Source organism: Leuciscus leuciscus (assembly GCF_965113295.1).
Source record: "Leuciscus leuciscus genome assembly, chromosome: 1".
Classification (NCBI taxonomy): domain Eukaryota; kingdom Metazoa; phylum Chordata; class Actinopteri; order Cypriniformes; family Leuciscidae; genus Leuciscus; species Leuciscus leuciscus.
Window position 1 is genome coordinate 33,540,420 of NC_138725.1, and position 25,560 is coordinate 33,565,979.

The 25,560-nt window shown below is 38.8% G+C and overlaps 1 protein-coding gene across 2 annotated transcripts in view; it reads left to right on the plus strand.

The window, feature by feature from the left end:
• LOC309477878 (E3 ubiquitin-protein ligase TRIM69-like) overlaps positions 1-24,489 on the plus strand; it is a 36,450-nt gene extending 11,961 nt beyond the window's left edge. The window contains exons 1-6 of one of the 2 annotated variants that reach the window (XM_082141364.1): positions 7,355-7,634; positions 7,820-7,916; positions 8,129-8,359; positions 8,434-8,456; positions 8,538-8,656; positions 23,131-24,489. In XM_082141364.1, the coding sequence (XP_081997490.1) occupies positions 7,869-7,916; positions 8,129-8,359; positions 8,434-8,456; positions 8,538-8,656; positions 23,131-23,645 (936 nt within the window). In that variant the 5' untranslated portion in view covers positions 7,355-7,634; positions 7,820-7,868 and the 3' untranslated portion in view covers positions 23,646-24,489. Of the gene's footprint in view, positions 1-7,354; positions 7,635-7,819; positions 7,917-8,128; positions 8,360-8,433; positions 8,457-8,537; positions 8,657-23,130 lie in introns of those variants that run through there. The other variant, XM_082141363.1, reaches the window with a different exon arrangement.
• Positions 24,490-25,560: the final 1,071 nt, after the last annotated feature.

A 25,560-nucleotide genomic window follows, 5' to 3' on the forward strand; every position in this document is an offset into this window, starting at 1 on the left:
TGTATGAGTATGAGATGTATCGGCCCAAAAAGCACGTCGTCCCACCGGGCAAATGCCCGGTATGCCCGATGGCCAGTCCAGCCCTGATTATAACGTATTTGGATATAGGAATGTAGTCCAAACGGGCCATTTGATGTAGGCGACTTCTGTTAAATAAAATATCTCGCTTGCATTGAACTTTGAGCTTTATAATTTTACAGATATTATTTATACAACAACATTACACACTAAATAAAGTTTGAAACATGGGATCACGAAGAACGGGACCTTTAAAAATGTATAATACAGATTTATTTTTCGCTTCCACGTAGCCACATGACCTGGAATTATCCCAACAATGTTTTATCTGTAGAGAGGTAAAGGGAAAGGAAAGAGGCCTTCACAGGGGAGAGACTAGTTGACAATTCAGGACTGTGTTGTCGTTGTGTCCAAGCACAGATCACAGGAAGTTTAGAAGGTAATGTTTTATGGAATCTTTTGTTTCAAGTCACCATTATGGTGGTCAGTGTTTGCTTTAGTTGGGCTCTTGGCCCTTTTTATTTTTTTAATGTCAGTTTTTCTCTGACTGATTCAACATTGTGTTTATAAAGGACATTTGTTACTGCATGAGAAAACATGACCTGCTCACAATATGTTTTGATTATGACATTATCAGAGATTATTCAGAGTTTGAATCTTTGACTTTATGCTTGATGTCTCATTTTTGTATTGGCAATTACAGTCCTGAGATTGTACTATGAATATTTTATGCAACTTCTGTGTTTAGACACACAGACATCAAGAATCAGCATTTGAATCTCAACAATGGTGACAATAATCAAACTAGTGACAAACAGATCAACTATGAACATCACAAAACAAGCTACTAAAGTCATAACAAAACAATAGCAAAATAAAAGCAAACAGAAAAAAAACAATGAAAATTACAGGAAAATTCAGCTGCATAATTTATTCATGCTGCAATGCATGATGTGAGCCAGGGATGTGTTTTGATTGGTGGCTCCCATCATGCACTGCAACATGAAGCATTTGTGTGATTGTCACCATTGTTGAGATTCATATGTAGATTCTTGATGTCTGTGTGTGATTCTTTCTCATCTACATTTATTTGATCAAATATACAGTAAAAACTGTAATATTACAATTTTAAATAGGCTATCTGTTTTCTATGCTATAGAGTAGCCTGTGAATTTTTCATGTGATCAAAGTAGAATTTTTGGCATCCTTACTCCAGTAGTGATGGGAAGTTCGGTTCTTTTCCGCGAACCGGTTCTTTCGGACAGTTCGTTTCAATGAACCGGTTCAAAAAACCGGTTCACCAGTTCTTTAACGTCATCACGTAATGACGTCAATTCTATCATCCCGGCGGATAAATATACATTCAAATAAAGGCATTTGTAACCATAACTTCAGTTAAAGCTGCCATCGGCAACATTTTTTTGATCATATTCAGTGTAATCGACACTATAATCCGACAGAACAACATAAATAATGTGGTTTTAGAAAAACCCCGAGCTTCTAACTCCACCTGGAGCGTGTTATTTGTTTTGCAAAAATCCAGCGCTCCCGCTTCATCAGGTCCAATCAGCGCAGGGGGGTGTGAGATCTGACTGTCAATCACAGGTCGTGCACACGCCACAGATCCCCCCTCACTCGCGCACGTTAATATCACATGCACACGCCACGCCTGAAGTTCGCCTGGAGATTGCATGAAGCGTGATGGCGGAGAGAAAATCTACTAACAAGCTTCCAATTCCTCGGTTATTGCTATCTATGGATAGATTAGCCAGGGCAGCCTATCTCCGAGTCCATGGTGTTGATAGATGCTGAAGAGATGGACGCGTTCACAGAAAATCAGGTACACACGCACAGTGACGCACTGACGAGCACGACCTCGATGGGAGGGTGCTCGCTGGTAGTGGGGAGGGGCATGAGAGTTGTAAACATTCAAAATTTTGGCTAATCGACCCAATCTGCCAGACTTGCCGACGGCAGCTTTAAATAATAGTACTCATCGTCATAATCATCTTTGATAGGTTTCTTACATTTATGTTTTGAGAATGAACCCTGTAACGTTAGTAGGCCTAAGGCGATGCGCAAACGCGGATGTTTTACATGTCTTAAAGTGAATAAACTGGTCTTCATCATTTTTATTTTATTTGTAAATAAACTTACATTTAGCTGAATTCAGCCCCTCATTCAAGTCCTGGTTCACCCGTGCTCATGTATCAGCACAGCACATAGATATAAACACAGCATCAGTTGGCCAAAAGAAAGTTCGGTTCAGAGACGGTGCGATCACGCATGCGCAGTCTCTCCAGCTCGTCGGTTCTCCGTATCGAACGTGTCCGAAAGAAACAGTTCTCGGTTCTGTGCTGGTGATCCGAGAACTGCTGCAACAACCAGTTCTTGACTCGAGAACCGCCTGTGTGTGAGCTGAGAACTACTGAAACCTTACTAGGCTTATTCAGTCGACAAAACTAAAAACTTGATGCATATCTCCAGTATGTTTAATACGTTATGTTTTGATTAACACATTATAAACATTTACTTTGCACCCTTTAAAACCTAGGCAAGAGTTTACGTCAAAAATGTATATCAACTTACTTCGAAATTAAATGATCTGTTGCAGAAAATAATGTTTTAGTATAATAATAAATGTTTAGTTTTACAGTCCATTCATTGTGTTTCCAATCTTTAAAATAATACAGTGAAAAGGCAGTAGCCTATGAGATAAACATGTTTCTAACATGTTTTATTTTGTTACACTTATTGATGTTCAATAAAATAGGCTACAAGAAACATGCATTTCGTCCCTCTGAAAGAATTGCACGCATGCTCAGCTCATCAGCTCATCAGCTCATCGGTTCTCCGTATCGAACGTGTTCGAAATAAACAGTTCTCGGTTCTGTACTGGTGGTCCGAGAACCGCTGTACCTGTACGTTCGGTAGTGCGCGCATGCTCAGTATCAACTGCTCGTGCTCATCACTTCTGTCAGCACAACATGTCTCAGTTAAGTGAACTGTTGGATTTCCTGGAGTAACATATATGCCTACTCCGGGATATTGGTTTATTTTGAGTCGAAGGGACTGTCAGGACTCAGGCATGTCCGAAAGTGAGTAACTTTAGTAACTTCTTGTGGATCAGTGCTGACGCAAGACACGAACTGTTTCGAACGATTCAGTCCGATTTAGTGTACTGGTTCGACCAGTTCACTAAAAAGAACCGGAATAATTTTTATTATGAATGTTGAAAACAGTTTCATATTTTTGTGGAAACAATGTTACATTTTATCAGAATCAGAATCAGAATCAGAATCAGAATCAGATCAGAATCAGAATCAGAATCAGAATCAGAATCAGAAAGAGCTTTATTGCCAAGTATGCTTGCGCATACGAGGAATTTGTCTTGGTGACAGTAGCTTCCAGTACACATACAATATAAAGTGACAAGACAAGTGACAAGTAACATAGGTATAAATAAAAAATAGAAAAAATAAAAAATAAAATAAAAATAAAAGATTATAAATTATAAATATATATAAAGTTATAAGGTGCTATAATGAAATGTCTGAGGGAAGTATTGCACATGTTTGTTCCACAGTAGGGGAACATTTAAGTGTTCATGAGGTAGATGGCCTGGGGAAAGAAACTTTTCCTGTGTCTGGTTGTTTTTGTGCTCGGTGCTCTGTAGCGTCGACCAGACGGTAACAGTTCAAACAGAAAGTGTGCTGGGTGTGACGGGTCCAGAGTGATTTTGCGAGCCCTTTTACTCACTCTGGATGAGTGCAGTACTTTGAGTGTGGGAAGGGTAGTGCCAGTGATTCGCTCAGCAGTCCGAACTATCCGCTGTAGTCTACGGAGGTCGGTTTTGGTAGCAGAGCCGAACCAGACGGTGATGGAAGTGCAGAGGATGGACTGGATGACAGCTGAGTAGAACTGTACGAGCAGCTCCTGTGGCAGGTTGAATTTCCTCAGCTGACGCAGGAAGTACAGTCTCTGTTGGGCTTTCTTCACAATAGAGTCTATGTGAGTGTCCCACTTCAGATCCTGAGAGATGGTGGTGCCCAGGAACCTGAATGACTCTACTGCAGTCACAGTGCTGTCCATGATGGTGAGTGAAGGGAGTGCAGGGGGGTTTCTCCTGAAGTCCACGATCATCTCCACTGTTTTGAGCGTGTTCAGCTCCAGGTTGTTATAACTGCACCAAAGAGCCAGCTGCTCCACCTCCTGTCTGTACGCAGACTCGTCACCGTTCCGGATGAGTCCGATAACAGTAGTGTCGTCCGCAAACTTCAGGAGCTTGACAGAGGTGTCTTTAGAGGTGCAGTCATTTGTGTACAGGGAGAAGAGCAGTGGTGAGAGAACACATCCCTGTGGAGCACCGGTGCTGATGGTGCGGCTGTCGGACGTGATTTTGCCCATTCTGACTAGCTGTTGTCTGTCTGTCAGAAAGCTGGTGATCCATTGACAGATGGAGCTAGGGACAGAGAGCTGGGTCAGTTTGGTCTGGAGCAGTGATGGGACGATGGTGTTGAAGGCAGAACTAAAGTCCACGAACAGAATCCTTGCATAGGTCCCTGGTTTGTCCAGATGTTGTAGGGTGTAATGCAGTCCCATATTGACCACATCATCCACAGACCGGTTTGCTCTGTAGGCAAACTGCAGGGGGTCCAGCAAGGGTCCAGTGATGTCCTTCAGATATGCTAACACCAGTCTTTCGAATGACTTCATGGCCACAGATGTTAAGGCAACAGGTCTGTAGTCATTGAGTCCTGTGATCTTTGGTTTCTTCGGGATTGGGATGATGGTGGAGCGTTTAAAGCAGAAAGGGACTTTGCACTGCTCCAGTGATCTGTTGAAGATCAGTGAGAAGATAGAGGCCAGCTGGTCAGCGCAGGTTTTCAGACAGGCTGGTGAAACACCGTCTGGGCCTGGTGCTTTCCTTCTCTTCTGTTTCCTGAAGATCTGACGCACATTATCCTCACTGATCTGAAGTGCAGGGGGGGAGGGGAGGGGGATGGCTGGAGGTGTTGATGGCTGTGTAGAGAGATGGTCAGGGCGGGTATGGGGTGTCTGATCGGGGGTCTCAAATCTACAGTAAAAGACATTCAGCTCGTTCGCAAGATGCTTGTTGCTGTCGATGCTGGGGGATGGTGTCTTGTAGTTGGTAATGTCTTTCAGACCTTTCGCCACTGATGCAGGGTCGTTGGAGGAAAACTGGTTTTCCAGCTTTTTGGCATAGCTCTTCTTAGCCACTTCAATCTCCTTTGTCAATGTGTTCCTGGCCTGATTATACAAGATCCTATCCCCACTCCTGTAGGCATCTTCTTTGACCTGACGAAGCTGTCTGAGTTTTGGTGTGAACCATGGTTTATCATTGTTGAATGATAAGTAAGTCCTGGTAGGGATGCATAAATCCTCACAGAAACTGATGTATGATGTTACAGTCTCTGTGAGCTCGTCCAGATCGCTGGCAGCAGCTTCAAAAACACTCCAGTCAGTGCATTCAAAACAGGCTTGTAAGACCTGCTCTGTGTCGTTGGTCCATCTCTTTACAGTCCTTATTACTGGCTTAGCAGTTTTAAGTTTTTGCCTGTAAGTTGGTAGAAGATGAACCAGGCAGTGATCGGAAAGTCCTAGAGCTGCTCTGGCGACGGAGCGATATGCATCCTTTGTTGTGGTGTAGCAATGGTCCAAAATATTATTGTCTCTGGTGGGGCATGTAATGTGCTGTTTGAATTTAGGAAGTTCACGTGTGAGTTTTGCCTGATTAAAGTCTCCGAGAATGATAAGAACAGAGTCCGGGTGTCGTTGTTCTGTTTCTGTGATCAGATCAGCCAGCTGTTGCAGCGCCGTACTCACGTGTGCTTGCGGTGGAATGTAAACACTGATGAGAACGAGCGAGGAAAACTCCCGCGGCGAGTAGAACGGCTTACAGTTAATGAAAAGCACTTCCACATCAGGACAGCACATTTTCCTTAACACAGTTACATCAGTACACCACCTTCTGTTGATGTAAAAGCATGTCCCACCACCGCGCGTTTTCCCCGTTGACTCCATATCGCGATCCGCTCTGAACAGCTGAAAGTCCGGTAGATGTAACGCGCTGTCCGGAATGGCTTCGTTCAGCCAGGTTTCCGTGAAACACAGAGCAGCAGAGTTGGTAAAGTCCTTGTTTTTGCGTGAGAGCAGAAGTAGTTCGTCCATTTTGTTAGGGAGAGAGCGGACATTCGCCAGATGGATGCTAGGCAGCGCCGTTCTGAATCCGCGCTGCCTGAGCTTCACGAGTGTGCCGGCTCGCTTCCCACGCCTGCGCGTCTTATACTGTTTCCACAGTGCAGCGGCGCAACCGACGACAATGTTCCGCAAAACGCCAGAAGAATCAAAAACTGGTTGGTGATCAGTTGGTGTGCACTGCCGAATGTTCAGCAGTTCGTCCCTGGTATAACTGATAGCGAATGACAAACATAAAACAGGACAAACTAACAAAAACAGTGTAACAACTGGAGAGCTCAATGCAGAATTATTTGATGAACAAAGTTGAAAGAACAGCATTTATATGAAGTAGATTTTTTTTTTAACAGTGTAAAACCCTTGACTGTCACTTTTGATCAATTTAATGCATCGATCCTTGTTGAATAAAAATATTAATTTCATTAAAGAAAATCTTACTGACGTCAACATTTTGAACCGTTATGTACACTTTTGGTTTGTTTATTGCGAAATAACTCCCGATTGTTTCTCTGTCATCTAAGCAAGGCTTCGTTTCCAAAAACGCACTGGGCCTGTGAGCTCAGCGAAGCACCAGCATTGAACGCTCTCTGTGATTGATTGGTTTCGTCTTTTATCCAGATGACTAGGAGAAAAAGTTCTATCCTACACAATTATCTGCTAACATTCGCTTATTTTTGCACTTAGAAGCTTATTTAACAAAAAAAAAACACACACATTTGGATCGATATTTTTATGTGAGGATCGATCCTTTTCGATACCACGTCAGTATCGAAAGTATCGCTACTTCAGGATTGATTCCCACCCCTAGTGTGATTTTAAAACCTTCAGATTATTAAAGTACTGCAGGAAGTAGCTACTGTAATGGGGATTTAATAAAGCATTTGTATAATCAGTTTTTAATGCTGGGTGAGATCAGTGAGTCAGGCCACTACAGGATTGTAATTTCATCATCTAAACATAACCATCATGAGTCATGACCTGGACTGTGTTTTCCAAAAGCATCTTAAGCCTAACTTGGCTCAAATTAGGCTTCAGATGCTTTTGGGAAACACAGCCCAGGTCATAGTTTCTCTAGCCACAACAAATGTGCTTTATAAACACAGAGTTGGATTAAAAAGTAAAGGGTCAAGAGCCCAACTAAGACAAACACTGATCACAATAATGGCGACCCGAAACGAAACATTACATAAAACATACCCATACTTTATGAGTCGTTCCTGAAGGAGAGAAATGAGAATCGTTCATCAGGGTCTGAGGAGATCTGCAGTTTACACAGTGAGAAACTCAAACTCTTCTGTCTGGAGGACAAACAGTCCGTGTGTTTAGTGTGCAGAGATTCACAGAAACACGTTAATCACACATTCAGGCCCATCGGTGAAGTTGTGCCATTATATAAGGTAAGACGGATTTAAATATAGAGTTACTCAGAGGCACTGTCGCCTGACGGCAAGAAGGTCGAGTTTCGGTGGAGCCAGTGTGTGTGCAGTTTGCATGTTCTACCTGTTCCTGCGTTGGATAGACTAATTACAGAACAAATTATAAAAATCTCTGGTATCTTATACATTTTCTGTTGGAATTCTAGAAGGAGCTCAATACAGCACTGAAGTCCTTACAAGAGAAACTTAAACACAATGAAAAACATTAAAGAAGAGCTTGAGAAAACAGTTCAACATATCAAGGTGAGGATTGATATATAAAAATGATTGATTCTTTTGATATTTGTACAAGGATTAGAACAGCTGAAGTGTTTTTGACATAATTACATGTTCCTTTATTGACTGAAAAGTTACAGTTGGGGTTAACTAACCCACATTTTCCCACTCACTCTTCATGCTGCTCCAGAATCAGTTGCGTCTATGAGATGATTGAAGTGAATGTGATTTGATTTCAGTCTCAAGCTGAGCGCACAGAGCGTCAGATTAAACAGCAGTTTGAGAAGCTTCATCAGTTCCTCAGAGATGAAGAAGAAGCTACAATCACTGCACTGAGGGAGGAAGAGGAGCAGAAGAAGCAGATGATGAAGGAGAAGCTGGAGGAGATGAACACACACATCTCAGATCTTTCATACACAATCAAAGACATGGAGGAGATGATGAAAGCCAATGACTTCTGCTTTCTGAAGGTCTGATTTCACATCATTGATTGATTGATTGATTGATTGAGTTCTTGATGATAAATGGTGTGTTTGTTCTGCAGGAGTTTCCAGGCTCAATGGAAAGGTGAGTGATCTGCTGGTGTCTCTGGTCTCTCTGGTTCTGATCCAAAGCCACTGCAGTTCTGACTCCTGAATGTTCTTCCAGAGTCCAGATCTCACAGCCGCATCCACACATGGCTTCTGGAGCTTTGATTCATGTGTCACGATACTTGGACAACCTGCCTTTCAGAGTCTGGAAGAAGATGCAGGACACCATCCAAAACAGTGAGTCTGGAGAAGAACTGTGCTACACACTGGAAATCATGTATGAGGGAAGATTTTAGCATGATGTTTGAATTACCAGATTAGATGCACTAAATGAGCTGTAAAAAAGAGAAGAACATGATATTTATCAGTTACAGTGATATAGCAGATATATACAGTTTAGAATGATTGATTGTTTTTGTCAATACATGCTCTGTTGACATTAGATTTAATACACAGCAAAATCCCCAGTTAAATCAACACAGAGTACCAATGTGATACTAAAATAGTAATTAAAATAAAATAAAATAAAATAAATAACTAAAAAGAAACAGGGCTGAATTATCTTTTTAACCCTATGCGTCACTGTGTGGAAGAGACTGGGATATTTTTTTTTTGATGAAAATCATCTACACTGTTAACCCTTGCTGTAAAAAAAGGCCTAATTCTGACAATATCCTACCATTTTCCATTAAAACAGCAATATACCGTAGAAAACAAAAATATCCTACAGGAATATACTGTGAATTAACAGCGCTCAAAGTCGACACTCAGAGGCTGTTTTCCCAATCACACCCTACCCTCATTCACTATTCCCTACATTAGTTCACTAATATAGTGAATGAAAAGAAGTGAGTGAATTGAGACACTGATGAACACCTGATAAGCAGAATCACTAGCTATGTTTCCATCAACTTGGCAATCGAATTATCTGAAGTTCGGTAAAAAAAATCATGCGAATAAAGCTGGTGAAAGTGTGTTTCCATCAAACGGCTTTAAAGCGAATAAAAACCTGTGCGTAATGACATCACATGCTGTTTTGTGATCAAATTGGTATATCGAATTGATTTGAGACATTTTAAGGTGTTTCCAATCATTTTCGCACTGAATCGCACAACATTCAAGCAAACATTTGCGAACAAAGTTTTGCTAGACAAAATGGATCGTGCCATCTACCAACAAATTATCAATATTGCACAAGTTGTAATAGTGCAGAGTCCTGCACGGGTCCATTTTTGGAGACCCGCCCCCGCCCGTACCCACAAAGTTCAGCACCAGATCTGACCCGTGCCCGCGATATATCGCACACAAGCTAAAATCATTCCATTTAAAGGTACAATATGCAATAATTTTTTGCCGCTAGAGGGCGCAACATTCCAAACAACAACTACGGCGTAGCTTGATGACGATGTGAAGGAGCGTGGAATGATGGGAACTGTCGTTTTAAACTCCACCGTGGATGTAAATCAGTCAGACGGGAATCGAAAAATCATGTTCATGGATGAGGCTAAGTTCTATTTTTATAAATGTTGCATTTAATGACATGCTTTTTGTGGCGAGGGGGGCGTGGTTCAGCGCGGTCTGTGATGGGAGAGAGAAGAGACGAGCAAGTAGGTCAAGTGCAAATGACGAACACCTGTGTCTTATTGCAGTGATCGGCGTGGAGAGACCGCTTATAAGCTGCGCTGGAACGAGAGAGAGACTGGAGAGAAAATTGGACGCAGAGAAAGAAAACCGGTGGATCCGAGCTCTCGTTTTTTAACTGTTTTGTGCCGTCGCGGTTGCCACAGTGAATGCAAGTTGTGCGTGACTTTTGTTTGTTTTGCTTTATTTTAATAAAGTACGAGTCCCAGTCACGCCGACGTTGATGGACGCTACAACTTCCGCATTTGTCCAGGACTCCACGCAGTACAAGCGGAAACCGAGGGTAACGCGGATATGATGCAATTGACTGGCGACTCCCAGCTCACCCCTGTTCTAACGCCCCGTTTCCTTGGTTAAAATCGCAATTTTCTCACGATTTAAAAATAGTTGGAAACATTTGGGATATTGTAAGTAATCAACTTAACAAAATATATAACACTGGCCTTGAGATTTTGGGATATTTTAATGCAAAATTCTTACATATTGTACCTTTAAAGTGCTTTATTTTTTATCTCGCACCTCTCTCAACATCACAATAGCCTCATGAATGGGCTAATGAGCACTAATGTGCGCTTTGTTTTGGGCCATTCAAGTAGCCTAGGCTACCTCCAGTTCACGCGCGGGCGCCTCTCCGTGTCCTGATTATTGCCTGCTATATTTAGCTCTTATTTATTAAATCCAGGAAAATGGTTGATTAAACATTGATTCAAATTAAGATACAATTAATACAAAACGAAATTCACTTTAAAGAAAGTCTTTCTACAAAAACAAACTTAATAAAGTGGTCAAAATCATGTCTGCCCACTCCATTTGTCTCCCGATATTCGGGATCATCTTATCTTATTCATGCTTTTTTCACTTTTTATATAATCAACATAAAAAAAAATATATATATATATTGTCAAAGTTTTTTTTTTTTTTTTTGTCATCTACTGAATTTTTCGGCAACGATACCAGGGACACCGAAACACCGGGGAACATGAAATTTGGTGGGCATGTAGCCCCACTAGACTTTTACGGAAAAATTTCGTTTGGTCCCCGGGGGCCACTCCCCCCCCCCCCCCGCGCTGGGCCCCCCCAAACCCCAAAAATGCAGTTTTTCCTAAATAACTACCTGAACCGTGGCACCGAGGAAGAATAAATTGTTATGGTATGTTGGTCTTAAGGGCCCACATCAACCTAGCCCATAATCGATTGTCAAAGTTTTTTTTTTTTTTTCTGGTTTAGGATGATACTGTCACACACACACATGCAGGAATACAAACAAACGCAAGCATGCACACACACACTGACATCCACACGCACAGACACACACCCATACACACACATACAAATCCACATGCACACACACACACACACAAACACACACGCGCACACACATGTACGCATGCATACATACACGCACAGACACACACACACACAGACACACACATACACAAACACACACACATACACACACACACAGACAGACATGCACATACTACTACTTTTTTAGGTATATACCATAGACTGTAAAAAATATGGACAAAGCGTCTGTGACGTCACCCATAGACTTCTGAAGAACGGTTTTGAGGCTGTTTATGGGGGGTATGGGCGGCGCCATATTTCAATACAAATGTTCAGAAAGGATAACTTACAGGTATGATTTGTTGTGTCAGATCATGGCCGAGACGTCAAATTTCAGGAATTCCACTCGGCGCAGCCTATTCTCGTTGTCAGCTGTCAATCAAGCTGTCAATCGCGCCCTTATTTGTCATACATTTTATATCTAAATACGATCTAAACTAACGAGTTAGAAAAAAATTCACCCCCCTCACAGTTGTCAGGCACTCGGAACCTATCGAAAAATACATTAAAAGTCCATGGGACCAACCTGTAAAAACATGAATTTATGCTGTGAAAACTGACATTTTAACATGGGGGTGTATGGACATTTGCTCCCTTTTGGGACCTGCCCCTAGCGGATTTTCGATGTATTGCAGTTTTTCGCACTTCCGGGTAGGCTTCATTTTTCAGATTAGAATGTTGCCGCTTGGTATATACATAAACACGCAATACAGCCAAATTGCTCCACGTCATTTATTTTTGTGGAAAGCCAGTGCAGGCCTGAGCGGTACATCAAAGAGTGTAGCCTACACAATACTTAGGCCTACTAAAATATAATTAATATTATTTTATTGCATTTGTATTAGTTGTTTGAAGAGTAAAAAATAAATAAAAAAATCGGTCGATCTTAACGCAAGTTTACAACCGGCCATTCGGTCGGACTAAAAGGGGGAAAAAATGTATTGGGTCGGTCCTAAATTGACAGGATTGGTCGGGTAACGGGAAACAAGAATATTTTTAAGGATGCCCAAAACACATATTTGCGAGTGTGTAATGGCAATTTAGACATAAAAATATTGCACATATTTTTCATCCGCTACCCGCCCGCAAGGAGCTCATTATCCGCCCGCATGTGTGCAAACCAGACAGATATAATGGGTGCAAACTGGGCGGAAAATAACTAAAACTTCTTCTTTTGTGGCGGGTTGTACCCATAAAATGACCTAAAACTTAATCTCAATCCATTATTTATTCGGCAAATAACGTTTCCATCAGCGTTTATCGCATAAACCGTTTATCGATCAAGATAAAATCCGATGAGACCGACCGTATTTCATTTTAGTCGATATTCAAGAAATTCAATCGAATTTTACTGTTTCCATAAGGCATTTTTTATTCGATATCACATAATTCGGATAAAAACGTGTTGATGGAAACATAGCTACTGAAGGACAGAGAAACAAGAACAGAAAAAAAAGAGAAACACAAGAACTACAACTGACTTCCAGCAACACTGAGTGTGAAACCAGTTTACAAACCAGTTTAACATTATTTCTTTTGTACAAAAGTTATTGTTGAGAATTAAAGGGGTGATGAACTGAGAAATCAAAATTTCCTTGAGCTTTTGACATATAAGAGATCATCATACTATAATAATATCCTGTAAGTTTCAGAACTGAAAACTACCTTGTTAGTCCAATAAAAGCTTTTATAGACATCAGGCTCAGTCAAAGTGGGGAACTATGACGTCAAAGAGGATAAAACACCGCCTCCACAAAAGAAGATCAACGCCTACTTCAACACGGCCTGTTTAGCCCCGCCCACCGATTCGCCCCAAACATGCTAAATAACATAGGACGACATGATAATTGCTAAACCGGATCGAGCTACTTCCAAACAATAAACATGCTGTTTACTAAATATTGTGCAGTGCCTGTTTGTGGAACAAGACAGTCTGCATAAGCTTCCTTCGGATTCCAGCATGGTTAAACTTTATTAAATCAGTCAATCACAATTTCCCGACACGGATCTGCCAGCAACATACAAGTAACCATGTGTATTCTAATGCCTGATCTGCGATCAGTGATTTCTGTGTAATTATTCAAGTTCAGATATTTCTCTTAAAATCGTTCAATACTGTTTATGCATCAGTGACTAAACGATCAACTTCACATCATTTCTCGTAGTATTATGAAAATAATCTTTTTTTAAACTGTTATTAAATTATATACAGAAAGCGATCAAAGAACGATCCCTTTCCAATCGCCCAAGCTGTCAATCAAACAGCACAGCGCGAGCCGCGAGAGCTTATCTGGACACTTACCAAACTCGTGATGAAATAATGACACTGTTACACTACACAACGAAGCTCTTACTGTGTATTCACATCGTGTTTGCATTGTGATTTGGTGTAAGCATTTGTGAGAGTGCAAAAATTGCGTTGCAATGATAAGATCTTTATTCACGCGATCAACAGACTGTCTGTCATCTGCTCAGTCAGTGCTCATCATGCTGCAACCTTTCATGTGATGGAATAGATTTAAATATAATGCTTTAAACCAGTGGTGTAGTCTAGTTTTTTGTAGTGCGTATACTCTAATACGTATACGTATAAATTAATTTGAAAGTGTTTTGATCAGAACAATGTTTATGAAATATTTTGGATTATAAGTAAAGTATTGATAATCATATGCTGTTAAAATCACAAAGCTGCTGGTAACAAGTTAAACCAAACTATCTCAATAAGTTTCATTTTTCAGATCACAGCATGATTATGTCAAAACATAACCAACACTATCAGATCACACTTTTACTTTGTTCATTTGACTGTTATACATCAATAACATCAGACAAACAACAGTAAAATTTAAAGTAAACATATAAGGGTCAAGAGCCCAACTAAAGCAAACACCCATCACCATAATGGTAACTTACAATTTGTGATTTTCTCCTTCAGTGATTCTGCTTGTTAACATCAGGTGTCTTCAATAATGCTCAATCATCACAAAATTAATCACTTAATTATCTCATTAACTTTAACACCGCTTTAGTGTTACTTTAACACTCTGTAGAGTGGGACCATATTTGCTCTGAGCAGTGTTGATTTAACACTGTGGAATTTACTGTGTATGCATACAGTATGCATCGACATGTAATTGAGAGCATTATGAAATACTAAGTGTTATCAACATGTCAATTTATTATAAGCAACACAAGACTTTAACAGCCAATGACATTTACAGCTGGGGAGGCTGGACTGATTTTCTACTGTTTAGTGTTAATCACCATCTAACTAAGTCAGTTAAGAGCTACCTTTAGCCTTAGATGTTATATGAATAATGGTCCCTGAAGCACAGGTTTTATCAGCTGACAATTTTCCCAAAAAATTTTTTTTAAAAACATTATAGGCACAAATACAAATTAACTTTTAGAAATGGTGTTTTTGAAAAAAAAAAGTGTTATTTTAAAATACATTTTACTGTGCAATTTCTTTCTAATTAATTTGAGTTAGACCGAACTTTTATTTTGGTGGGTTGTAGACATTTGAGTTTCTGTGTGTTTTAATAAACTAATATTATTATTATTATTATTAGGCCTGAAGTATACTCTACTGTGCAATAGTAATATATTTCTGTTATAATTTCTTCAAGTTATACCGAACTTTTATTTTGACAGGTTGTCGTAAAGACATAGCCTAACAGTTTCTGTGTGTATATGAAACGAATGAATGACGATAGTTTTATCAAATGAAATGGTGAAATTCTCGTCAAGTGACTCTCATAGCAGCTCTGCGATGAAATGCACATGTGTAGCTGTAGCCTACATCATTAAAATGTAGGCTACAACCGGAGAATGTAGGCTACAATGTCTCAATACAGTGAAACGCTGAAAACACCACGAGCGTGAGTCACCCGTGCTTGTGTGTGTGTGTGTGTGTGTGTGTGTGTGTGTGTGTGTGTGTGTGTGTGTGTGTGTGTGTGTGTGTGTGTGTGTGTGTGTGTGTGTGTGTGTGTGTGTGTGTGTGTGTGTGTGTGTGTGTGTGTGTGTGTGTGTGTGTGTGTGTGTGTGTGTGTGTGTGTGTGTGTGTGTGTGTGTGTGTGTGTGTGTGTGTGTGTGTGTGTGTGTGTGTGTGTAGTGGAGCACACATTGAGCGCTCATTCCCAGAGACGCGTAGAACAATTGCAGTCTCTTTTAGCTTTAATATTCATAGACACTAGTCCATATCGACATTTAATTCATTGTACAGCCCTACTTTTGATTTATTCATTCAAAAATAGCCAAAATCTGTGACGTTCTGCCCTATAGCAAGTTCCATTTGTGACTGGATTCTGCGATTCGATCCGTGTCGCTTCAAACACAGACGGGGTGAATTTATGAATGAAAGTGAAAGTTCTGACACAAAACGAAATTGTTACGTATCCTCACGCTTTTTTAAGTGGGTATACGCAAATCCTTGGCCTTTTCTAGTGGGTATACGGCGTATACCTGCGTATCACGTAGACTACACCACTGCTTTAAACTATACTTTTCACGATTTGTTCATCTCGATAGCTGTAATAGTAAAAACGTAATAAAAGTTTTCGAGAGAGTTCATGTAATACTAGCTATTTCATATGCAAGCATGTCAGCCAATCACAGCAGTGGGCGTTTGCACTGCAGTCTCACAGCAGACACGCCCCTTAAAACAGAGCGTTCAAATCTGAGGCTGAAATCAGGCTTGGAAAAATGGCTTTTATTTATAAATTATGAAATTTTTTTATGTAAAAATAATACTAACATTATAAGGGCACCCCAGGCAACATTATAAAATAATAAAACAATCCAGTTCATGACCCCTATAACAAATATTTAATTGTTGATGTTTTATTGAAAATAATAAAGTTATTATCACCATGATGGAGATCAGTATTTGTTTCAGTTGGGGTCTTGAACCATTAACTATATTATTTCAGTGTTTTTCTGACTGCTTTAACTATGCATTTATAAAACATGCATAGTTATGCACACATAACACACATGTGTTATGTCTTGTCATAACACACATGTGTTATGACAAGAAAAAGTCAAGAGAAAAATGATAAGATATTTATGACTGTTGTGATGATTACATAATCATCCTGGATGTGTCTGAATCTCTGATCTTAACCAGTGTAAAAGCTTTGGATTTATGGGTTTATCATATCTTTTAATCTATAATGCGAAATACAGCAATGCTTCTGTAATTAGTTTTTTTGAAGAATATTGAAATAATATAGAGTTTTAAAACTTTTTAAACTCCTGGTTAACTCAGACACAAACAGACATCAACAATCAGCACATGAATCTCAACAATGGTGACAATAAAAACTTTCATGTCGTAATCGTAATGCATGCTGGGTTCCAGGATTGTATAAAACTCCCAGCATGCACTCCTGCATGAATAAATACATACAAATAAATGATTGCCACCATTGATGAGAGACATATGCAGATTTTTGATATTTCTGTGTTTCTTCAAGACATTGTAGCTCTGTTTCTTTTTTAGGCTGTGCATTATGTGTTAAAAAAAATGATCATTGTAATTTATTACTATGGTTTTACAGTGGTGGTAATATAACACTTTTGATAAAGAATTAAAAACTGAAAGACATTTAGTGTATAGGCTAGAGGTGGGCAGATCGATCCTTGAGTATCGATATATCGATACTGACGTGGTATCGAAAAGGATCGATCCTCACATAAAAATATCGATCCAAATGTGTGTTTTTTTTTTTACCAGTAATTTTTATTAATTTAGCACGCAATTCAGTGCGTAAAATAAGCTTCTAAGTGGAAAAATAAGCGAATGTTAGCGGATAACTGTGTAGGCTAGAACTTTTTCTCCTAGTCATCTGGATACAAGACGAAACCAATCAATCACAGAGCGTTCGATGCTGGTGCTTCGCTGAGCTCACAGGCCCAGTGCGTTTGGGAAACAAAGCCTTGCTTAGATGACAGAGAAACAATCGGGTATTTTTTTTTAATAAACAAAGCAAAAGTGTATATAACGGTTCAAAATGTTGACGTCAGTAAGATTTTTTTAATGAAATTAATATTTTTATTCAACAAGGATCAATGCATTCAATTGATCAAAAGTGACAGTCAAGGGTTTTTCACTGTTAAAAAAAAACTACTTCATAAATGCTGTTCTTTCAACTTTGTTCATCAAACAATTCTGCATCATGGTTTCCACAAAAAATATGAAACTGTTTTCAACATTGATAATAATAAGAAATGTTTCCTGAGCTGTAAATCAGCATATTAAAATGAATTATCATCATGACTGGAGTAATGATGCCGAAAATTCAGCTTTGATCACTTGAATAAATTACAGTTTAGTATGACATAGAAAACAGATAGCCCATGTTAAATTGTAATATTACAGTTTTTACTGTATTTTTGATCAAATAAATGCAGAAGAGAATAAAAAATCTTACAGACCCCAAACTTTTAAACAGTAGGCTAGTGTACAATAGTACTTATACTATAATTAGGGTAGTTTTGTAAAAGTCACTGTCAATAATTACAGGCGAGTTGAGAGCACAAATCACAAAATATTTAGTAGTCATGAAAACGTATTCAGATTTAGCATATTAATGATGCATTCACCTCATAAATCATGACACACTGCTCTAGCACAGGAAAGTGCATAAGTTCAAGTGCATGCTTTTAAAACGAAAAAGTATTGGTTTCGATATCGGCGATACTGACCCTGTATTTACTTGGTATCGGATCGATACCGAAATTTGGAGTATCGCCCACCTCTAGTATAGGCTACGATGATTTTTCCATCATTCACAAACTATGTGCACATAAGTGCAAAGACACAATTTATTCAGCCAGTGAAATACAAAATGTATAATAGTCAAGGGTCAGCATCCCAACTAAAGCAAGCACTGATCTCTATAATGGTAACTTCAAACCAAACATTTTCAATTAAACATCTCAATAACAACTTCTGTAGATGTATGACAGAATAGAGCTTTAATTCTCTGCCCGCGGGCCGGGTCGGGCCGATATTTCCCGCCACTGTCCTCGGGCCGGGTCGGGTCGGGTCGGGCCCTTGATAAAGCATGTCACGTGTCATGCGCAGCGTCTCGTCCACTCGCACTCGCAGTCTCGCACGCGTGACGCATCACACCTGCTGTGGTGCTGTAGGCTATTCTGTTGCTATTCTAAGTGCGACATGGATCTTGAAGAAGCAAAGAAAAAAATTAAAACAGGAGAATTAACTTTGAGCAAGTTTGGAGGAAAATCGGAGGTATGGACGCATTTTAAACTAGTCGTGGGGATTGACAACATAATGTGTTGGCTTTGTCTCGTGCATTAAATGCGCACGCTGCTCGCCTATGACAGCAAAAAAAAAAAAAAAAAAAAACGGGGACTTCGACGATGAACAGACAAGCAGTCTTGCCATGACAGAAATTATTATAGTAGTCAGCCTCAGGCCTCAATACATAGTTCCCACAGGCCAATTAATGTCACGTGACCTCCCCGGAGACGCCATCTTTGAGGGCATAAGCTGGTGTGTTTACAAAGTTTTAAAATAGACAGTATAGAGTTTTACAAGCAAATTTCGAATATTTCTTTCTATTTATAATGTTACGAAAATCATGAAGAGACAAAGTGACAGAGATTATAAAGAGACTCTATTAACACAAGACAGAGAGAGGTACAATGCGAAAATTTGTGTCATAAATGGTGTGGATCCGTATGCGCTAAACTGAGCACTGATTTTGCAGCTTTGCCTCAGGTATTATCCATGTGTACCATTATCTGGTATTGGCTAGGAGTTTTAACACATGTGAGCAATTCCGAGCCTGGAAATATGTGCATGAATATGAATATACACGGCATGAAAATAAACAAAACTCGCGTGCAAATTAATTAATGTAACGGTTAATGCGGAACTACTTTATACGCGGGTTCTTTAGGGACATAATCTGAGATTGCAAGGCTGGAATGTGTGTGTGTGCGTGTGGCAGAGTGAGAGAGAGAGTCGCGGGCGCGATCGAACAGTGGAAACAATGTTGTTTTTGTATGTTTTTAATACCTCGTCATTTTGTATACAGGACATCATTCAAACTGCAAAGTGTTAACTTATATTTGTGTACACTCGCAATAAAAGACAACAAATTCTTGCGTGTTTTGAGGGAGTTTCTTTCCTGTTTATCCTCGCCAGCCATAACCTCCATCGTTGTTCTGACGCTTAACGTTAGTCATCTCACATTCATGAAGTCTAATGACGGGTATACTGTAAAATCCAAATTTAACTGAACCTCCGGCACGATTTGAACATCCATTGACCCAGCAGGAGATGACCATTTTTACTTTTTATCACGAAAATGAACTCTTTTCAGCTTCTTCTTCTAATGTTCTGCCCACAGAAATGGCGCCGGGTCGGCAAATGCCCGTATGTTGTGACGTCATGTAGGAACTATGTATATCCGCTTTTGTTACTTTTCCGATCCATTCAACTATTTCTGAATAAACAAACAGTTTGCATGCTTCTTCCTTGTCGCATTAGGTCTATTCATTAAGATAATTGCACGCACATGAACTTGATAAATGTTACAGATTTGTTTTACTATGCACAAACAAATGCCTTTCAACTTACATGTGCAAAATTCAGAATTAAATGAATGTGCTGCAATTTGTACAAAAAGAGAGTCTGTAGTAGCCTACGTGTTTTAGCCATTAAATAAGCACATAGTTTCAAGTTTGTTAAGTTTTGTTTTGAAGAAAGCTTTTCTTTAAAGTGAATTTCGTTCAGTATAAATTGTATCTTAATTTTAATACATTTTTCATCAACCATTTGCCTGGATTTAATACATAAAAAGCAATATAGCAGACATTATAATCATGACATGAAGTCGCCGGCGCGCCGCGGTCACACCATTTGAAACTCGTAACACACGCTGTCACCGAATTTACAAATGCACATCTTGCTTGTTGCTCACACATATTATGTTGAAATAACAATATGTTGAAGTAACATTATTAATAATAATAAATCTTTCAACACTTTTTTTTTTCTTAAGAATATTTGATTGAATGCTGAATGTTGTGCTTGTTCAATTTAATAAAATTAAAACTTTAATTTAGGGCTGTCAATCGATTAAAAATTTTAATCGCGATTAATCGCATGATTGTCATGAGTTAACTCGCGATTAATCGCAATTCATCGCACATTTTTTATTTGTTTTAAATTAAAACTTTTCAAGTTTGTAATACTCTAATCAACATGGGCATGGATAAATATGGATCCTTTATGCAAATGTATGTTTATTATTGAAACCATAGTCAACATAGAGCATGAAGACGAGACATGTTTCAAAGGTCATAGATTTTTCAAAGAACTTGTTCATGTCTATTAGACACATGTAGAAAGAACAAAGAAATACCAGGTTCCCATTATTCTCTTTCTTTGCACTGAGCAATTTACTAACACAAACATGTTTAGATTTTTGCATGACAGGGCAGCTCTTCTGAAAATGCTAAATGTACATTTATTATTTATTATTACATTAGTTTGTCTCTCTCTGTGCCCATTTTAATGAAGCTAAATTCTGAATAAAACTGTTTTCATTGGTATATTTTACTGTTTCTTTTGTCAAACAACGGAATGAATATGAAATAGCGACTGAAACGCGACCCAATATACATAACCAGCTCTTCTTTCCAAGACGTTACACAGCAAAAAGTCCAGTGTTAAATTAACTCTCCTGGGAGTTTATATGGCTCCAGAGTCTGTGTTAAAATATGAGTGTTAAATTAACACTCAAGAGTGTTAAAGTTAATGAGCTCCTTAAGTGATTCATTGAGTGATGATTGAACATTATTGAAGACACCTGATGTTAACAAGCAGAATCACCAAAGGAGAAAATCAAAAAATTTTAAGACACCGTTATGGAGATCAGTGTTTGCTTTAGTTGGGCTCTTGACCCATAAACTGTAAACATTAGATTGTCTTTGGCTGTTGTATCTAAGTTATAACTGCCAGATAAACAAAGAGAAAGTTGATCAGGTTTTGTTGGTTATGTTTTGACATAATCATAATTTCACCTGATTCATTGATCTCATTTAGAGTCTAATCTCTGACTGAAATGTATATTGTTGATTACAGCATCACTGTGATTCTACAGCATACGTTCTTTTTTTCTAACTAGCCTAAAGGATTTCTTAAAAGTTGTTCTGATTAAACAAAATCTTTCTTTTAGGCACATACAGACATCAATAATCAGTGTATGAATCTCAACTATTGTGACAAACAGAAAATTCAATTAGGAAAAGGAAATTAGTAAGACAATTCAGATCATAATTTATTCATACCGCAATGCATGATGGGAGCCAAGAATGAGTTTCGATTGGTGGGTCCGTGTACGTTTTGATAGTTTGTTTTCCAATTTGAAATGAAATAAGCAGAAACGAGAAAACGGCCCCTTTATTCGTTTTTTCGTTCGTTAGTTCACAGGCAAAAAATGAATAAATGACTTCAAAATTCGTTTTCCACATGTGGGCGGCCTGACACGCCCCCTTCCGCCGATTGGTCAAGCAAATCTGAGCATGTGACGTCATCAGTTGTCGCTCAGGTCAGGTCTGTTCAACAAAATAATAGTCCTCTACTATGGCTACAGATTCTTAAACTGTACAGGGCAGGTCCTATTGGGGTTTCTTCAGTGCAACTTTACACGTTTCACAGAAATATTTACATCAGAAATATTAATTATTAGTCTGCCACCAGCCTGTTTTATTTAGCTGTGCAGAGTTAAATCTGCTGACAGCGCCGAGCGGGAGACGCTCACTGACCAATGTTCAGTCAGCAGTCAGAACTTTTCTCTAGACGCTCCGTTTTGCCACGGGATGGTGATTGCAAATACTGTAATGCCAATCGGCTGAGGGTGGGTACCAATGATGGTGAAATACATTTTTACTGAAGCTGTAATCATATCCGCGACCCGCGAGAATGAGACAGATGATTGACAGGACGATAGCGGAGGCAATTAAAGGCGCAAGATAACTTCTGTTAACAAAAACATAAATAAAACTTTTTTTTTTAATATAAGTGACTTTGTCTTTGTTTTATTGGTTTTGTTGGTTTAAATCAAATCATTGTGAACCACAAACTGAGCCTTCGTTTTAAAGGGCAATTTCCAAATATATGTTATTTATTTGTTATAATATGGGTATTTTATAATACAGCATAAATAAAAACAAACACACGTAATATGTATGCCTATAGGCAAAACACCACAGTTTTTTGGTTTTGTTTGTGTCTAACTTTTATAGGCTGTTTCAAATCACACGTTATACCCTCATTCACTATTCCCTAGTTCACTAATATAATCCACTTGACTGTGTGAATAAAAAACAGGTGAGCAAATTCAGACACTGATGAACACCTGTTGTTAACAAGCAGAATCACTGAGCAAGGAAACAAGAAGAACAGAAAAAAGATTAAATCAACTGAAGATAAAATATATTAAAAGTATTTGATCAGATTTGATGTTATCTTTTTTTGTTGATTGTCAGCATTGTTGAGATTCATTTGCTGATTCTGTGTGTGTCTAAATGATGCCATATAAGTTTAAAAATCTTTCATAACTGATTGTGCAGCACTGCTTGATCAATAGGACGAGGGTCATAATTCATAATAATCTGTGTTTGGTTCACTCTTGATCATTATATGAAGATCAGAATAAAAGCAGTTGATTGTGTCTCATCAGCTCCTGTGATTCTGGATCCAAACTCGGCTCATCCACGTCTCGTCCTGTCTGATGATCTGACCAGTGTGACATTCAGCTGGGACGAACAACCTGTTCCTGATAATCCAGAGAGATTTGACATCTTTGAGTGTGTTCTGGGTTCAGAGGGTTTTAACTCAGGAACACACAGCTGGGATGTGGAGGTTAAAGAGAGTGAATGCTGGAGTCTTGGAGTAACTACAGCATCAAACCAGAGGAAGGGACGTGATTTCTGTAACACTGATGTCTGGTGTGTGGAGTATGATCCATATGGACTGTCTAGATCTGGTTTTCGTGTTGAACAGGATCTTGAGTGTGTGAGAGTTGATCTGGACTATGACAGAGGAACGGTGTCATTCTCTGATCCTGTAACTAACACACATCTACACACATTCACAACCACCTTCACTGACACACTCTTTCCATTCTTCTGCAATTTTGATGAAATTAAATGTCTAAGGATTTTACCAGTTAAACTAACAACAGAAAATCACTGAAACATAATCTGATCCTGCCAATGAATTACTTGTGCCATCTTATATTTAGTATGTGAAAGTCTGAATTTCATAATGTAACTCAACATATTCAGAAACAGACAGTTAAAGCAGCAAAGGAAAAATTCATATAAAAAAGTCAAGGGTCAAGAGTCCAAATAAAGTAAACACCGATCACTGATTTGTATATATTTTTTTTCAATAAGACATCAACAACTAAACTTCTCAATAAGAAGTTTTGTATGAAAGAAATAAAGTCAAGCTGGATTGTAATGAGTGAAGATGCTGAGATCTTGAGAGATCTGTTAGTGTTTAATGTTCTGTTGCTGCCAGTCATTTTAATTAATTCAGGAAATACAAGTAAGATATTCCTGTTAAAGTTTTTTGCACTTTATTTAAATTAGGATATTTACTTTCATTTTACTTGTTTTGTTATTTTATTTAATTTTTTATTGCAGTCGCTGCTGACAGTCACAGAACATTAAACACTAACAGATCTCTCAAGATCTCAGCATCTTCACTCATTACAATCCAGCTTGACTTTATTTCTTTCATACAAAACATCTTATTGAGAAGTTTAGTTGTTGATGTCTTATTGAAAAAAAAAATATACAAATCAGTGATCGGTGTTTACTTTATTTGGACTCTTGACCCTTGACTTTTTTATATGAATTTTTCCTTTGCTGCTTTAACTGTCTGTTTCTGAATATGTTGAGTTACATTATGAAATTTGTCAGTTTTTTTTTACGATCAGTATTGAGGAAGGAGATAAATACAAAAGCTTTCTATTTCAGATAATGTTGTTCTTTTGAACTTTTCATTCATCAAAAAACCCTGAAATAAAAATGTAAATAACTGTTTTCAACATTGATAGTAATGAGAAATGTTTCTTGAGCATCAAATCATCATATTAGAATGATTTCTGAAGGATCATGTGTGTTAAAGGGGTGGTAAAACACGATTTCACTTTTCTAACTTTAGTTAGTGTGTAATGTTGCTGTTTGAGCATAAACAACATCTGCAAAGTTACAACTTTCAAAGTTTAAAGCAAAGGGAGATATTTGCTTTTAAAGAAATCAATTTCTAAGAACTACAAAAAACGGCCAGTAGGGACTACACGACATTCCTGCGGGCTTGCTGACATCACTAAGCCCAATATTTACATAAACCCCTCCTCCGATGAAGGATTCGCACAACGGCTAGTCCTGAAAGATGGAGCAGTTCCAACTTTAAAAACAGAAACTGTTTACGGGCCACAACCTGTAAGTATGATTTATTTTTCGTCGTTGTGTTTTCCTGTGATAGTTCGTATTGTTAATTGTACGTTGTAGCAAGGAAGTAAACGAAGGACAACGCTGTTTGGCTCCACAAACCAGTTTGTTAAATGCTAACGTTAATTCATACTTATCCGACAAACACATACAAACTTCTGTTTAATATCACCAGGGCAGCGAACTTGGAATGTTCGTGGTTGTTGTCGTTTATGCATACATGCCAACCCTCCCGATTTTTCCGGGAGACTCCCGAATTTCAAAGCCCCTCCCGAAAATCTCCCGGACCGACCTTTCTCCCGAATTTCTCCCGATTTCCACCTGGACAACAATATTGCTACACCATCCGTTAAAATGAAGTTAATTCGGCCAGCGCTCATACCTGTTTACATCCTGTTTTCGGTTGAAGTCCAAAGTAGTCGATTGTCGAGTTCACGCGCGTGATCATAGGTAACTAAACATATGCACCTTTAGTCGACAATCGACTACTTTGGACTTCAACCGAAAACAGGATGTAAACACAGGTATGAGCGCTGGCCGAATTAACTTTATTCATATCTTTCACATCTACTGCAGTCAGATTCACCCGTGTTAACTCTAAAGGAATCCCCCCCCCCCGAATTCTGAGGTCTCAAGGTTGGCAAGTA